The following is a 15,349-nucleotide window of genomic DNA, read 5'->3' as shown; positions in this document are numbered from 1 at the left end:
CTCTGAGCCAATAAACTCTGGGTGCTGACCAGCTCTCCGCCTATTGGAGCATTCGCCACCGGCGCCACAGGGGAGCATGTTAGTGTGTGCGCTGGCCGGACCGGGGGGAGGAGGGGAATCTCCCGCCATTTTTCAATAATTTCCTCCGGTGCAGCTGAGGACGAGTCGTGACTGCCGAACGCGGGGACCCGTAGCAAAGGTTGGCCGGAGGCTTCGGGGCGGCGCGGCAGTGTGCGTGGGAGTTCTGTGCCCTTGCGTCCCTTTCCATGGCCTTAGCGCGGCGGCGCCAGCAGTGAAGGAGCTGAGTTCGCGCCGCCCTCTCACCCCTCCCCTCCCCCACCCCACCCCCGGGAGCCAGGCGCTCGCTCCGGGCCGCGGGGCCTAGTGTTGCGCCGCGGGCTCGCCGAGGAGCAGCCGCCTTCCCCGCTGCTGCCGCCGCCGCGATGGCGCCGCTCCTGGGCCGCAAGCCCTTCCCGCTGGTGAAGCCGCTTCCCGGCGAGGAGCCGCTCTTCACCATCGCGCACACTCAGGAGGCCTTCCGCACCCGGGAGTATCCTTTTCCAGTCGCGCCGGCCAGGCCGCCCGCGGGGTGGGGTAGGGCGGGGTGGGCCGCGCAGCCCCGCGCCGGTGGCAGCTGTCAGCGCGCCCGGCGCTGGCGGGCCAGCACCCCGAGCCCGAGCCCCAGGCCCGCCGTTTCGGTGGGGGTGGGCGGGCGGGCCGGCCCGGCTCAGGCCGCCCCGGAGCCCTGCGCCCTCCATCCTTTCCTCGGCCCCGCACTTTGTCACCGGGCCTCGCTGTCGATGAACGACCCTCTATCCCGCCCCCCCCCCAGGGGGTTGGCTTTAGGCCTTAAGTACCGAGGGGTGAGCGGGGTTTCCTTTGCTGCTGCTTTTTCCTTTTTAAATTAAGCCTTCCACTTAAGTTTTGGAAATTGTACTTGAGCGGCCTCGTGATCTGGGTTGTACAAGTCGCGACTGCGTCTTTCCGGATCTCTGCGGGGACATTTGTGTTTTTCTCCTCCCGAGTGGACTTTAGGCTGGTGATGAACTGACAGGATTGTGAGGCACAAAACCAAGAATAAATGTCCAGACTTAGAGAAGAGGCAGTAAAAAAGTTACCTTGGAGGAGCGGATCCCTTCCTTCCCTGGGCATGCACAGATTTGGAATTTTGACGATGTACAGGAGATCGCTATTTGTCTTTTAACAATGTTTCAAAAAGACACGCTTAAAGTTTTTATGTTGTATTTTAGAAACACGAGGCTGATGTTTTAAATAAGCATCCTTTCTTCTAATCATTGCTTAAGGTTTCTTGCACAAGCTTATTAGTCTTTTAGTTGAAAGTTGTACGACTCTTATTTACTTTTTTTATGGATGCCAGATGCGTCCTTTTTGAAGCTTAAGTGTAAAAAAGTTTTCTGAATCAAGCTTTCTTTAGTGTACAGAAAGCTTCAAGAGTGAAGGGTAATGTATTCTTTAGTTTTATCACCCCTTTCCCTTTGGAAGGACTTGATTTCTTAGTAGTTTCAGTTTGCTTGCTTCAGTATGGAAGGAAGTGCCGGTGTGAGCTATATCATTTGATTTCATTTCTCTTTGATCCTCCCTTTAATGTAATGCTTTATGGGATAACCTCATTCTTGTTTGAGTGCAGTTTGTGGATGTTAGGTGTTTACATACAAAGGGATTTGGCAAGTGAGTCCATGCTGTAGGAGGGCTCTCGAAGAAGTGCAGATAGAGCATCTCAGAGCTGAAATGGATCTTGGAGATGGTGGGGTTCTCCTGCCTGGGTATGCCAAGTGGGCCCACACAGTTGAGGTTGGCTTGCTAAAGGTCACACACTCTGTAAATGATGAGAATCAGGAGTAGAATTCAGTGCTCTTCATACCTCATCCCTGAAAGAAAATCAAGAGAGGAACATGGAATGCTATTCCTTCACTTTTAATAATGTTAGTCCACTGTTTGTGTCAGTTTGTGGTATGATAAGGTGCATTTAAGGGAGGGGTCGGAGTGGTAATCTGGTTCTTTTTCTTGTCCTGTTAGGACTTTTGGATTGTTTTGGAGAAGTGCTCTAGCTCTACCAAATACTTTATTCTAAAAGTGCCCAATTTTTTTTTTTTTTATAACATTCCAAAACATCAGTGAAGTAAAAAATTACTTTTGGGAATCTGCCATATCCTTTTCAGATGTCATCTTTTGAGCAGTTGATGGTTATTCACACTAATATTACTGGATGTTGATTTTTCAGGTCTGGTTCTAGTGGAGTATCAGAAACTGCGATAGGGAGGAGACAAATTCTAAGTCTGTACTAGGTACTGAGCTCTGTAAAAAATGGCTGTAGATAGCTAATTTAGAACTGGCAGCCTCGGCTTTTTCATATCATTTACTGAAATCACTGAAATACAGTGATACGTATGAGGAGTTTCTTTTAATGATGACAGTTGAAAACTGATACGTGGAACTTTTTAACTGTTATGTATTTAATAAAAATTCTTCATCTTTAAAATTTCCCATACCAGTATTTAGAACCCTTTTAACAAAGGAGTTCTTAAATTGTGTTGCATATTGGGGGGAAATTGCTCCCTTGGTAATTTCTACAAGTGGAAGCACTTTGAGGATGGTTTTTAAACAATTGTACTGTGTGGTTGGCAGGTTGGCATATCTCTTTATTAGGCTATTAGTGATTTCATAGAGGAGAACAAGTATGTGGTTGGGTAACTGCTGCATTTGAAGTATTGTTATTTCCAGTTCTTAATTTTTAGTTATAATTATGTTTTAATAGGACTTCATACTTTAATTTTCTCCGAATACCTACCTTTTGGTTGCATGTATATTCTGTGGCAAATTTGTATGGTGTTTTATTGACTTAAAGCTGTGAGCATTGTGTTCTTGAAGGTATTATTGTACATCTTCATTAAACTTACAGTGGTTGTAGATGATGCACACATTTAATGATTGGGTTATATATTGATGTTTATTGTACTGTAGCTTTAAATCTATGGTACATTGCTTCCTAGGATAGTACTACTGCAGGCAAGACAGTAGATCTTGGTTGGAAAAATTAACTTTGTCGGAATCACTTCTTGATGTGATTGATTATTTGACAAGAGAATTCTACACTGACTGTGTTTATAAGTCAAGATAGATTTTAAGGAGGAACTGAACCTACAAGTAGCCTGCTGTAGATTAATTTTTTTTTTGTATTGCTTTATCCTAGTTTCTAAAGCCTGGAAACTAGTTCATAACCTTAGCATCAATATGAGAACTTTTAGATGGTGTAATAAGGAGGGGGTATTAGAATATACAGTTATTCTGGCTCTAGGCAAGAATAACTTGATTTGCCTAGAGTGTTTTAAGAGCTGGGGTTAAATTGTAGTTGCAAGACTGGATTTTGGGCAGTTGGAATACTGAGCTCTTATGTCGATTTTTATAATTTAATTTCTTTAAAGTAACAAGTTATTATCAGATTAGAGTTATTTTTAACTTAATGACAGACTGGTCCAAAGAGAGAAAATAGGATAAAAAGCAGACCTTGAGTTGGTGCTTTGTCTTCTCACTTAGAACTCTTAGCATTATAGTTATGCTTATTTAACCTCCATACTTTTATGGGCCACTTCCTTTCAGGCTATCAGGTACTTTATTGAAAGAAACAATACTTACAAGGCTAAAGAGAACAAAGAAGTGCAGCATATGGTGGTAAGGAAGTAGCTCTTGAACTCTTGAAAAAGTAGATGCATAATGAGAGAGTCCAGGATTTGAACTTATCATTTATAGCTTACACAACCTTTGGAGAATTGCTTTGACATTTTGTCTGCAATTATAAGTGCAGCAGTCGCTGGAACATAAAAACCACAATTGGCATTTGCTTTGAGCGGTTATTTGAGAGTGAGTGACTTATTTTGGTAACCTAAAATCTGAAATAGGATTTAGAGGCAGCTGACTCAACATCCTTCTTTTTGTAAAAAATTAATTAATTATTATTATTTTTGCGGGGCTGCATTGGGTCTTAGTTGTGGTGTGTGGGCTTCTCATTGCAGTGGCTTCTGTTGTTGTGGAGCACGGGCTCTAGGTGTGCGTGCTTCAGTAGTTACAGCCCGCGGGCTCAGGAGTTGTGGCGCTTGGGCTTAGTTGCTCCGTGGCCTGCGGGATCTTTCCAGCCCAGGGCTCGAACCCGTGTCCTCTGCATTGGCAGGCGGATTCTTAACCACTGCGCCACCAGGGAAGTCCCTGAATATCCTTCTCATGGGCTTTTTTTTTCCTCCTTTCATTTTCATTTTTTCTTTAACTTTTCTCTTAGCGTAAGTCAAAGTAATAACCAGAACAGAGTTACATAAACTTAAAACTACCTAATGTTAGGGGTGGTTGTAGAAATTTCAGTTTTAGACTTTTGAAATTAATCTAATTTGAATGACTAGTCAATTAAAAATTGTGTTGTCAGAGGACATTCATTCCTAGACGTAATCGTTAGGTTTATAGTGCTGTTCAACAGAAATGTGATGTGAGCCACATGTAATTAAAATTTTTCTAGGGCCACATTTGAAAAAAAGGAAACGGGTGAAAAAAAAGGAAAGGCACATTTTTCTTATTCCAAGTTTCAGGCTGAAGGAGCAGTCCCTGTCTGCAGCGTCCTTTTCTAGTGGCAGAAAGATCAGGAGGAAACCATGACAGCTTTTTAAGCTTCTTCCTGGAAGTGGCGTCTATCACATCTATTGGTCAAAGCAAGTTATGTGGCAGGGCCCAACATCTGTGGGGAGGGGATGTGCTTTCCTCTTCCCAGGAGGCATTGCAAGCCACATGGCAGTGGGTGGAGGTGTAGAATCCTCTTAGGGAAGAGAGGTGGATGTTTGGAAAGAATAGTACAGTCTGCCACATTTTAGGGTTAAGGGAATGTTTTCTGGGGAAGGTTGCTTTTAAGTTGAGATCCAAAGGATGGTTAGAATTTAGTTTATTTTGCCAGTTATATCTCAGTGAGCTGTTTTTGTTTGTTTTTTTGCTTGTTTTGGCTGCCCTCGGCAGCTTGTGGGATCTTAGTTCCCTGACCAGGGATCTAACCCGGGCCCCTGGCACCCTGGCAGTGAGAGTCCTAATCACTGGACCACCAGGGAATTCCCGATTTTGAAAACCTGAAAGAAGTTTCATATGGCTGGAGTGAAGAAGTGGGAATGGAGATGCAGTGATGAGAGATACAGAAAAGGGCTGCATCACAGGTCCTTGTGAGATAGGCTGAGGAGTTTGGACTTTGCCTTAAATTTAGTGGAGGCTGTTGAAAAATTTGAACAGGAGAGAAGCAGGCTTTTAGGTTAGGAAGATCACTGTGACTGCAGCGTTGAGAATGGATCTGCAGCCTTGAGACTAGTGGCAACTAGATGGTGATTAAATAATTAAATAATCTAGGCAATAGATAATGGTGGTCTGAATAAATTTACTAGCCTTTGAGGTGGAGAGAAGTACAGTTGATGGATTTCTGAAATTAAGTAGATTTGACAGGGTTTGGTGATTGATTGGGGAGGAATCAAGAGTTATGTTTTGGTTATCTCTTGGTTAGTGGTGTTCCCTGATATAGAGGACCCTGTGAGACAGGAGGGAAGGGGGCAGGGCACAACCTTAAAAGAATGACATAGCCCCTGAGGACATAAAGTGGTTAGAACCGATTAGGCCCAAGTTGGCGGAAGAATCTACTTACAGTAGACCTTGAGCCTCATTATACGCTCTTTGCGATACATTAGAATATGCAGGCGCCCTGACCGTTGGAGGCCAACCATAAAAGGGCAGAAAGTGGGCAGTGGCCCAATTCCTGGAAATCCCTGCCCCTTCCCCAAAAAAGTTGGAGTAATCTTCCTATTGCTTAGCCTATGAAATTACCCAGCCCATAAAAACTAACCATCCCATATTCCAGGGCCTATCACCTTCTGAGCGGGCCCACACTCTGTCTGTGGAGTGTGTATCTCCCTAAATAAACCTGCTTTCCCACTTAGGTCTTGGGGAAAACTCCCTTGCCTGACTGCCTGCATCCTTCACAAGCATCCTATATTAATAAATCTATTTCTTGCCTATGGCTTTGCCTCTCGCTGCATTCCTTCTGCACTGAGGCATAAAGAACCTGAGCTTCATTAAGTCCTGAGACCAGGTGTGTGGTTTCAGCAGGGAGATTGTGGGTTCAAGTCCCATCTGAGATGTGATTGGGTTTGAGTCCCAATCTGAGGTGTGGGGTTTCACCTGGAAGAGGATCAAGTGTTTCTTTTGTTTTGACTGTCAAGGGTGGTGGGGGACGGATAGGAAGTGAAGTGTTTAGTTATGGAGGTTCTTATATTGAATTGCTGAGTATATCCAAATGGAGATGTATATGTTGCTAGTATATATATGGGCCTGGAGTTCAGAGAGAGGAGACTGAGCTGGTGATAGAAGTTATTAGCATATATAGATAGTAGTTGAAGTTACGGGCATGGATGAGGTCACCCAGAATGAGAATGCTATACTGATGATGATTTTCAGAGGGTACAAAAGATCTGTATTAGGGTAGAAGAGACTGTCATTATTTGAAAAACCACACTCAATCAATCAGTATTAGGTATTTAAATACATATTGTTTGAAAAAAGTAGGAAAAAAAAGGTTCCTCCTTTTTTTTCCTTAAAATAATAAAAATCATAGAAAATAAAACAATAAAATCTTGATGGGTGGAGTGATTTTCAGTACTGTGGGGGCCAGAGGATTTTTCCCTTTGCAACAACATATTTGTATTTTAGGAGGCCTGAGGCCAAGTGAGATTTTTAAATCAGAAGAAACGGGTTTAAAAACAAGACTGAGAAAAAAGGTTGTGAGTGTGAGAAGCACAAAGGACCAGAGAAGAAGAGGATTACCACCAGTAAGGCCAATTAACATGTTTTAAAATGTTATGACTGGATGAGAAATGAGGATCAAAAGCTGGATTTGGATAATGGTTCTTTTATTGGAGAGAAAGGACTTAATTGAGAAACACATAAGTGGTTACAGTTAGGGACTGCAGAGGTTAGGATGATTCCCTGATTTCTGACTTGGACACTAGGGCCATTCGGTGAGATTGGGAGTATCTGTTAAAGAGCAAGTTTGGGAGGGAGTGGAGGAGTAGTGAGAGTTTAGTTTTAGAGGAAGTTGGATTTGAGGGATTACTGAGGCATCCAGGTGACAGCAGTCTTGTGTGTTATTGGCCATATGGGTCTTGATCTAAGGAGAATGGACTGGGCACATTATTCCTACTTTTTTTTTTTTTTTTTTTTCCCCAGGCAGAGCCTCGTGACTCGCAGGATTTTAGTTCCCCGACCAGGGATTGAACCGCGCTCTCGGCCACTGGACCACCAGGAAATTCCCACATTATTCCTACTTTTTTTTAAAAAAAAAATGGGATTTATTTATTTATTTATTTATGGCTGTGTTGGGTTTTCGTTTCTGTGCGAGGGCTTTCTCTAGTTGCAGCAAGTGGGGGCCACTCTTCATCGCGCTGTGCGGGCCTCTCACTATCGCGGCCTCTCTTGCTGCGGAGCACAGGCTCCAGACGCGCAGGCTCAGCAATTGTGGCTCACGGGCCTAGTTGCTCTGTGGCATGTGGGATCTTCCCAGACCAGGGCTCGAACCCGTGTCCCCTCCGTTGGCAGGCAGACTCCCAACCACTGCGCCACCAGGGAAGCCCCCTACTTTTTAAAATAACAACTAATAATAAAAACTTAATGTTTTCTCTTTAGGACATATTTGTTAGTCTTACATTCTCTCTGATTACACAGTGAATTTCTTCAGTGTAGCTGAATGATATATTAGAAGGTTACTAAGCTTTTTTTCCTAAAGATTCTATACTTTATATTTTATTTATTTATTTTTGGCTTTGTTGGGTCTTCATTGCTGCACACGAGCTTTCTCTAGTTGTGGCGAGCGGGGGCTACTCTTTGTTGCGGTGCGTGGGCTTCTCATTGCGGTGGCTTCTCTTGTTGCGGAGCACGGGCTCTAGGCATGTAGGGTTCAGTAGTTGTGGCACGTGGGCTCAGTAGTTGTGGCTCGCAGGCTCCAGAGCACAGGCTCAGTAGTTGTGGCACACGGGCTTTGTTGCTCTGCGGCATGTGGGATCTTCCCCCACGAGGGCTCGAACCCGTGTCCCCTGCATTGGCAGGTGGATTCTTAACCACTGCGCCATCAGGGAAGCCCTTACTAAGCTTTTTGAATGTTTAAATAAATCCACGTACTGATTCTTTATTTTACCTCCCCTCCCCAGGTGCAAACAGGCAAACAGAAAACAAATCCATTTTGTTGATAAGTTAGTTATGATAATGTCCCTGTGGAAACCATGCTATTTCCTTTTTTCTATGGGATTTTATAAGTTTTCAGTGATTGGATTTGCATAGCTTTCTATGGAAGTCTGACTCCTGATTTTTACTGGTGCTCTATTTTGTTTAATCATTTAAATATTAACAACAGCCCAGTGAGGAAAAGAGACATATTGCTTTGTTTTTGGCAGATCCAGAGAATGATATGGTGAGAGAAGGTGATTATACTATTGACTAAAACTACAGTTTTGGATTATTTATGGATTTATCCCTGTCATTTGTCTTTTAACTGATCATAACCCTAGAAAACCAAGAATCTCTTTTATATTAAAAATGAATTATTTAGTTGTGAGGTAATATTACAAGGGGAGCTGTTTAAATACTTTTTATTTCAACCATTATATATAAAAACTGTCACTTGCAAAGTACAGAGATCGGCAGCTAATTCTCTAGTTGTGGTGTAAGTTTATTTTCCTGCATAGCATCTTTTGCTGTGCATAAAAGTAAATTAGTTACTTGTCATTTGAATTTGAATATGGCTGGGTGATAATGAATTACAATTAGGATGGTATGGAAAGTTACCATATACATGGCACTAGTTATAGGATCTCTTCCTCCACCTCCCTCACAAAGACGGAATAATGACTGGTGAACAACTTGTGGACATGGTATTATTGGAGATAACATAAACTCTGGATAAATATTGCTATATCAGAATTATTTTTAGTACTTTTTGGAATTTAGTTTTTAAACCTTAGAGAATCAACAGGTGTTTCCAAGGTAGACTGGAAGGCTGTTAGTAAATGGATCATTAGCATATGCACGGGGTTATTCCAAACTGCCTGTGAGACTGCTGGAGCCATCTCATCTGACTGTGCAACTGATTCTTAAACTTGCTGACCATCTGAATTGTGTAACAGTGTCACATACCTTAAATTCTTATTCCTTATGTCTTGTATTTTATTTTGCCTTTATTTTTTCTTACTAATTTTTAGTACTGTGTGAGTCTTGTGAAATGAAACTTGGGTGAATTGAAGAAAGCACAGTTGTAGATGGTCCTAACCATACTTTAGTGTTAATCATCTTGTTTGGATTTGCCAGTTGAAAACTCTGATTTCAATTTTATCTTACGCTGTACATTATAGAAAGGATACTATAGTTTTTTCCCATATATGATAAGTATTTTGTGGATTAGTTGTCTCTGTTGCTTGAATATTGTGTTCCTGAGCCAGTGCTAACAGAGAGTATGAAGCCCGCTTGGAAAGATACAGTGAGCGCATTTGGACGTGTAAGAGTACCGGAAGCAGTCAGCTAACACACAAAGAGGCCTGGGAGGAGGAACAGGAAGTTGCTGAACTGTAAGTAGTAGAAGCACTGCCCTTCTAGCACTGTCTTCACATTATTAGGAAAGAGGGAATATTAACCATAAAACAATATTTATATTTAAATTTATGGGGCATAAATTGGAATACATTACGTTAGTATAATGTACTGGTGTCTTGCCTATTGTCGTTTTGCAAGTAACAAAGTATGTGGAATATATAGTTGTGTGTATACTTATTTAGGTATTTACTAGGATTTTGAGTGTTCTTGCTGTATACTTTTACCTTGTAAATACTCTGGAAATGTGGTTCTAAGCAAAGGAAGCTGATATAATCTAGAAGTAATATGGAGGCAGCAAATTAGCAGAAAGTTTTCTTTATTTTGTGGTCATTTGAAATTTAAGACAGTATTTAAAGCAGCTATCAAAAGTAAGTACACAGTTTGAAGACAGTTTATCTGAGTGGGGTGGTTGAATGAGGTGTCTTAAAAATCCTGTCTGTTTTCAAAGGGCCTATTTGTCTGGGTAGTCTCTCAAAGAAAACACTCAGAATTTAGGCAGTAGAAGCATGCAGAAGATAAGTAGAAACTAGGGATGATAAAACAGTACTCTTTTTTTTTTTTAGTGGTTTTTTTTTTAATTGAAGTATATTTGATATACAGTATTATATGTTACAGGAGTACAATATAGTGATTCACAAATTTTAAAGGTTATACTCCATTTCTAGTTACTATTAAAAAACAGTACTCTTTTAGAAATTTGGAGTAGAAACTTCTTCTGTGGACTTCTCATTGACTTCTCTTGATAGTATATAAGCAGAGAGCATACAGTTTAGTAATTAATACCATTCTGCTCTTTTGCCTGTGTAACAGAGCACAACCTTCAGTTGAGACCTGGGGTCTAGTAATGGCTCCATCACTGATTAATAATTAGTGAAGTCTGTTAACCTGGTGCCTGTTTCTTCTTTGCTTGGGTCACTGACATAGTTCTGTTTTGGATTATTGTTATTTATGTATATGCCCCGTTTAGTATACTAGACTCGGGGTTGGCCTACCTTTTCTGTAAAGTGCCAGTTAGTAAATATTTTTAGGGTTTGTGGGCCATGTGGTCTCTGTCTCAGCTATTCAACTTTAAGGTTGTACAGTGAAAACAGCCAGTGATAATACGTAAATGAATGGGAGTGACTAGGTTCCAGTAAAATTTTATTTACAAAAACTGGGAGCAGGGTGGATTTGGCTCATGGGCTGTTGCTGACCCCCTGCAGTAGCCTGTAAACTTGAGGGCAGGTCTCATGTTTGACTTATTCTTGAATTGGTCACAGTGCCTAGGCACAATCCTCTGTACTGTATAAGCACTTACTGTTTGCTCTTTGCAAAACAAATGAAAATAAGTTGGTTCCCTGTACACGAAGAGAATAGAAGTACAGTGGGAATTTAGAGGTTAGAGAGACTAACCTAGAGTTGCTAGGGAAAACTCCATGAGACTTAATGAAGACAGTAACAGTTGAAGGATAGTTTGTGCCCAGTTGCAGAGGACAAGATGAGACGTTTGTATTTACTTCAGTGAACAATGTGAGGACAGCAATGCTTTTTGAACAGCAGAGGCACATATGATGGTTTTGATGATTGGGGTTGTGCTTTGAGAAGATTAATCTGGAAGCGGTGTGCAAGATGAGTTAGAGAGGGAAGAGGCAGGTGGGAAGTCTGTGTAGGCTAGCTAAGAGTATTCGGGTCGGGAATCATGGCATTATTGGGAATAGAAAGAATGAGATGGATTTACATTCTGAAAAAGGGGGTTTGGTCATAATTTTGGAAAACCACTACAAACTTTGTTCTTGAAAAGTCATAATACACATTAAAGATTTTCAGAAGACTGTAGTAAAGAAACTCTAGCTTGGTTTAATCTTATGGGTTTTAAACTTATTCGACCTTAGAACCCATTACAACAGAGGGAAGTTCTGAAGAACCCACTTGGGGAATGTTTTATGTGATTTGATAGCTAATAGAATATAAGGGGTGATGGGAGAAATTGTTGAAAAAGACGGTGAGGTTTTATAATTTTTATTCAAAGTAGAAATACTTTTTTCTGATTATAAAAGAAATGCATACTTGTTATAAGAATGTAAACAATACAGAGTTAGTAAAGAATCTGAACATCATTGTCCAACTTCACTCCCCAGAAATAACCACAGACAATGAAGCTTTAAGCCTGAGTGACTGGGAGGCTTAATGGAAAGAGACAGTGAATTTATAGGGGCCAGGAAAGGCCTCATGGAATTAAGGAAGTCTGAGGACATCTTGGAAGGATGATTAAGCTGGGAGGGAGGACAGTGGGGAGAGGACAAAGGTAACAGTCTTAACAAAGGCAGGGAGACTTGAAGGTTATTGATCATGAGGGGAATAGCAGATAACTTGGTAGGTTAATTAATTGTGAACGGAGTATGATAAGAGCTTTTAAGTCTAGCAGTTGGAGGAACATTTGTTATGAACAGCACAGAGAGTGATTGAGAATATTGTAGTATGATAATAAACCTACTACTTGGATCTGTATGAATGTTCTCATGCCTGATCCTCCCTTTTGCCCTGTAACACATATGTTAAACTATCTGGTCAGAATTGGATATCTTAACAACTCTCCATTTATGTTGCTTCCCATTTTCTGCTGTCATCAAGAATCCAGCAGTGAATATCTTTGTGTACCTATGACAGTTCTCCTAACTGTTGTCAAACTGCTTTCCAAAAGAGTTGAAACATGGGCTTTTGGCAAAGTGTGTGTGCTATTTTGCACCATTCACTTGCTCCTATCAGGGTGTGATAATTAAAGTTCTTTTTTGCTAGTTTAATAAATGAAAAGTGGTACATCATTGTTTCACTTTGCAAGGAGTTCAAATCATGGTTCCAACATATTAACCATTCATGATTTATTTTTCTTATCCGTAAAATGAAAATTCTAGACCCCTCACAAGGTATTGTGAGAACTAAATGAAGGAATGCATTTTTATTGATTGAGACATAATAATTAAGTTATGGTCTCCCAACCAAAAATTGGGCAAAGGATATGTATAAAGAATTCATACCTGAAAAGGGAAGTCAACTGCAAAAACAAACGAATGGGAAAATGTTCAACCTTACTAATGATGTGCTTATTATTTTCATTTTATAGATGAGAAAATTAACATGGATAGGTCAGTCAGACAAAGCTATTTAAAAGTTCTTTCTTTTTCCTGTATACCACATAGGTTTTAATCTTTGCATTCTCCAGTGCCTTGTATGTATTTGCTAAAGAACTTTTTGAATTGATCTGAATAACTCTCTGGATAGGCTCTCCTGCATTTTCTTGGTAACTGATGACATGTTTGTTTAGTTTGAAGGAGGAGTTCCCTGCCTGGTATGAGAAACTTGTTCTGGAAATGGTTCACCATAACACAGCCTCCTTAGAGAAGTTAGTAGATACTGCTTGGTTGGAGATCATGACCAAATATGCTGTGGGAGAAGAGTGTGATTTTGAGGTGAGTGCCTATTTTTATTTATTTTTTTAATGTGATTTGACACACCAAATGTCAGGATTGGAGCTTCCAACATAGATTATATATTTCTATGTGAGTAAAATTGTTTTACATTTGAAGTCCACTTTACTTAATATCAAATATTTTAATCACTAATTTTTTTTTTTTTTTTTTTATGTGTTGGGTTTTCGTTGCTGCGGGCGGGGGCTACTCTTCGTTGCGGTGCGAGGGCTTCTCATTGCGGTGGCTTCTCTTGCTGTGGAGCATGGGCTCTAGGTGCACGGGCTTCAGTAGTTGTGGCTTGTGGGCTCTAGAGCACAGGCTCAGTAGTTGTGGCGCATGGGCTCAGCTGCTCCATGGTGTGTGGGATCCTCCCAGACTAGGGCTCAAACCCATGTCCTCTGTGTTGACAGGTGGATTCCCAACCACTGCGCCACCAAGGAAGTCCCTAATCACCAAATTTTAGAACCACGTTTGTTATTGGGAATGTTGACTATTACAGTAATTGTTAGACTGTGTATCATTGCAACCTTGTTTTCCCTGTTTTGTTCCTTTTTGATAACTCGATGCTGTATTGGCTTTTTTTGTTTTGTCATTTTTTTTCATACTTTGTTTAAAAGACCTTTAGATATTTTTAGTCCAAATCTATGGAATCTATAGGCAAAAGATTTCATTTCCCTACAACAGTGATTGAGTTGACTGTTTTCTTTTTCTATTTAAATTTTTAAATTTTCCAGCCCATTACTAAAGGATAACTATTACTGAAGTAAATAGGTAGGATAGCTATTACTATTACTAAAGGATTTACTAAAGTAGATAGGTAAACTGTTTACATAACACTAAAGCAATCCCTGTATAATCCTTTGAAAACTTAAAGTAAGATTCAGGCGGAAGTGAACTAACATTTGTTGAATTTCTGTATGTACTGGATACTGGGCTAGTTGCTTTACGTACCTACACAGAACCTGCACAGAAAGGTGAGGTGGTAAACAGGCACAGATGTTTAAGTAGCTTGTTCAGGTTGATATAATGTACTAATTAGTACTAGTGATTTCATCTGTATGTAATGAAATAGCTGACTGATAGTGGCCTGGACTTCTCAAACTTTAGCCTAAATAAAATCACTTAGAGGATTACTGAATGTACATTCCTGGACCACATCCCCTGAGAGCTTGATTCAAAAGGTCTAGGATAGGGCCTTAAAGTTTGCAGTTCTAACAAGCTCCAGGATGTGATGATACGAACAGTCTGGGGACAACATTTTGAGTAGCATCAGCTTAACCAATGAAGACATTTGATTATCTCACATAAGTCTTAGAGGCAGGCAATTCCACGTTTGGTATAGAGGCTGAATAATATTGTCAAGGACTTAAACTCTGTCTCTCTGCCTTTCTGCTCTGCTTTACTTGGTGTGTTTGGTTTTGTCCTTAGCTTTGTTGCCTCTTGGTTGTGAAATTGTGACTGTGAGCACAATTGTTTGCTCACTCGCAATTCAAAGTGAGCAAATATCTAAGCACAGTAAGAAAATCTTTACCAGAAGCATATTCCTCCTGTCCCCTTTTATCTTTACATGTTATTGCCTAGACCATGGCTTACATAACCATCCTTAGCTGCAGTGGGGCTGAGAAAGTGAATACTCCCTTTTTTTTAAAGCCTCAAAAGAGACAGGCTGGCAAGAGAAGAGGAGGAGGGGAATGGCTTAGGTAACCCAACAATAGCCAGTAAGTCTGTGTCTATCTGGTTCCAAAGTCCTTGTTCTTTCCTTAATTTACTTTGACTCCTTGTATCTCCTAGCTACTTTTTTAAATTTTGTAATTGTCTGTGGAATCATCATTGGGTTTTAATCACACACACTGTATCATTCAGTGTCCTGGCAGGAAACAGATGGCATATTCATATTGTGTAATCGAATTGAGTTTAATAAAGGAACTACAGACAGCAGACAACAGTCTGATCTAGGTCAAGGAAAACTAACAAGATTAAAGTACCTCATGGCTGTCAATAGTGGAGAGGCTTTACTACTTCTAAACCCCAAGTAAATGAGGGGAGGGAGTGGATACAGGAACTAGGAGAGAGTGATGTAATTGTAGAAAAGTACTTTGGTAGTGAGAAGTAACCAACCTGCTAGGGAGACAGGGGAATGAATATACCATATGATTTTCTGCTTATGCTTCCCATGGGCAGAACTCACCAAAATCTAGAGGGCAAGGGAGCCCTTTGATGTAGTTCATAAAGGTCAG

General features: G+C 40.9%; 1 protein-coding gene across 1 annotated transcript in view; it reads left to right on the top strand.

Moving 5' to 3' along the window:
* Positions 1-84: 84 nt before the first annotated feature.
* Positions 85-15,349, top strand: part of BAZ1B (bromodomain adjacent to zinc finger domain 1B) — a 67,874-nt gene continuing 52,609 nt past the window's right edge. The window contains exons 1-3 of the mRNA XM_057528505.1: positions 85-550; positions 9,525-9,641; positions 12,968-13,112. Coding sequence (XP_057384488.1) covers positions 444-550; positions 9,525-9,641; positions 12,968-13,112 — 369 coding nt within the window. The 5' untranslated portion in view covers positions 85-443. The remainder of the gene's footprint in view (positions 551-9,524; positions 9,642-12,967; positions 13,113-15,349) is intronic.

The sequence above is a fragment of the Balaenoptera acutorostrata genome, chromosome 15, assembly GCF_949987535.1.
Source record: "Balaenoptera acutorostrata chromosome 15, mBalAcu1.1, whole genome shotgun sequence".
Lineage (NCBI taxonomy): Eukaryota > Metazoa > Chordata > Mammalia > Artiodactyla > Balaenopteridae > Balaenoptera > Balaenoptera acutorostrata.
Note: the sequence above shows the minus strand (reverse complement) of the source record. Positions and strands in the feature narration are given on the sequence as shown.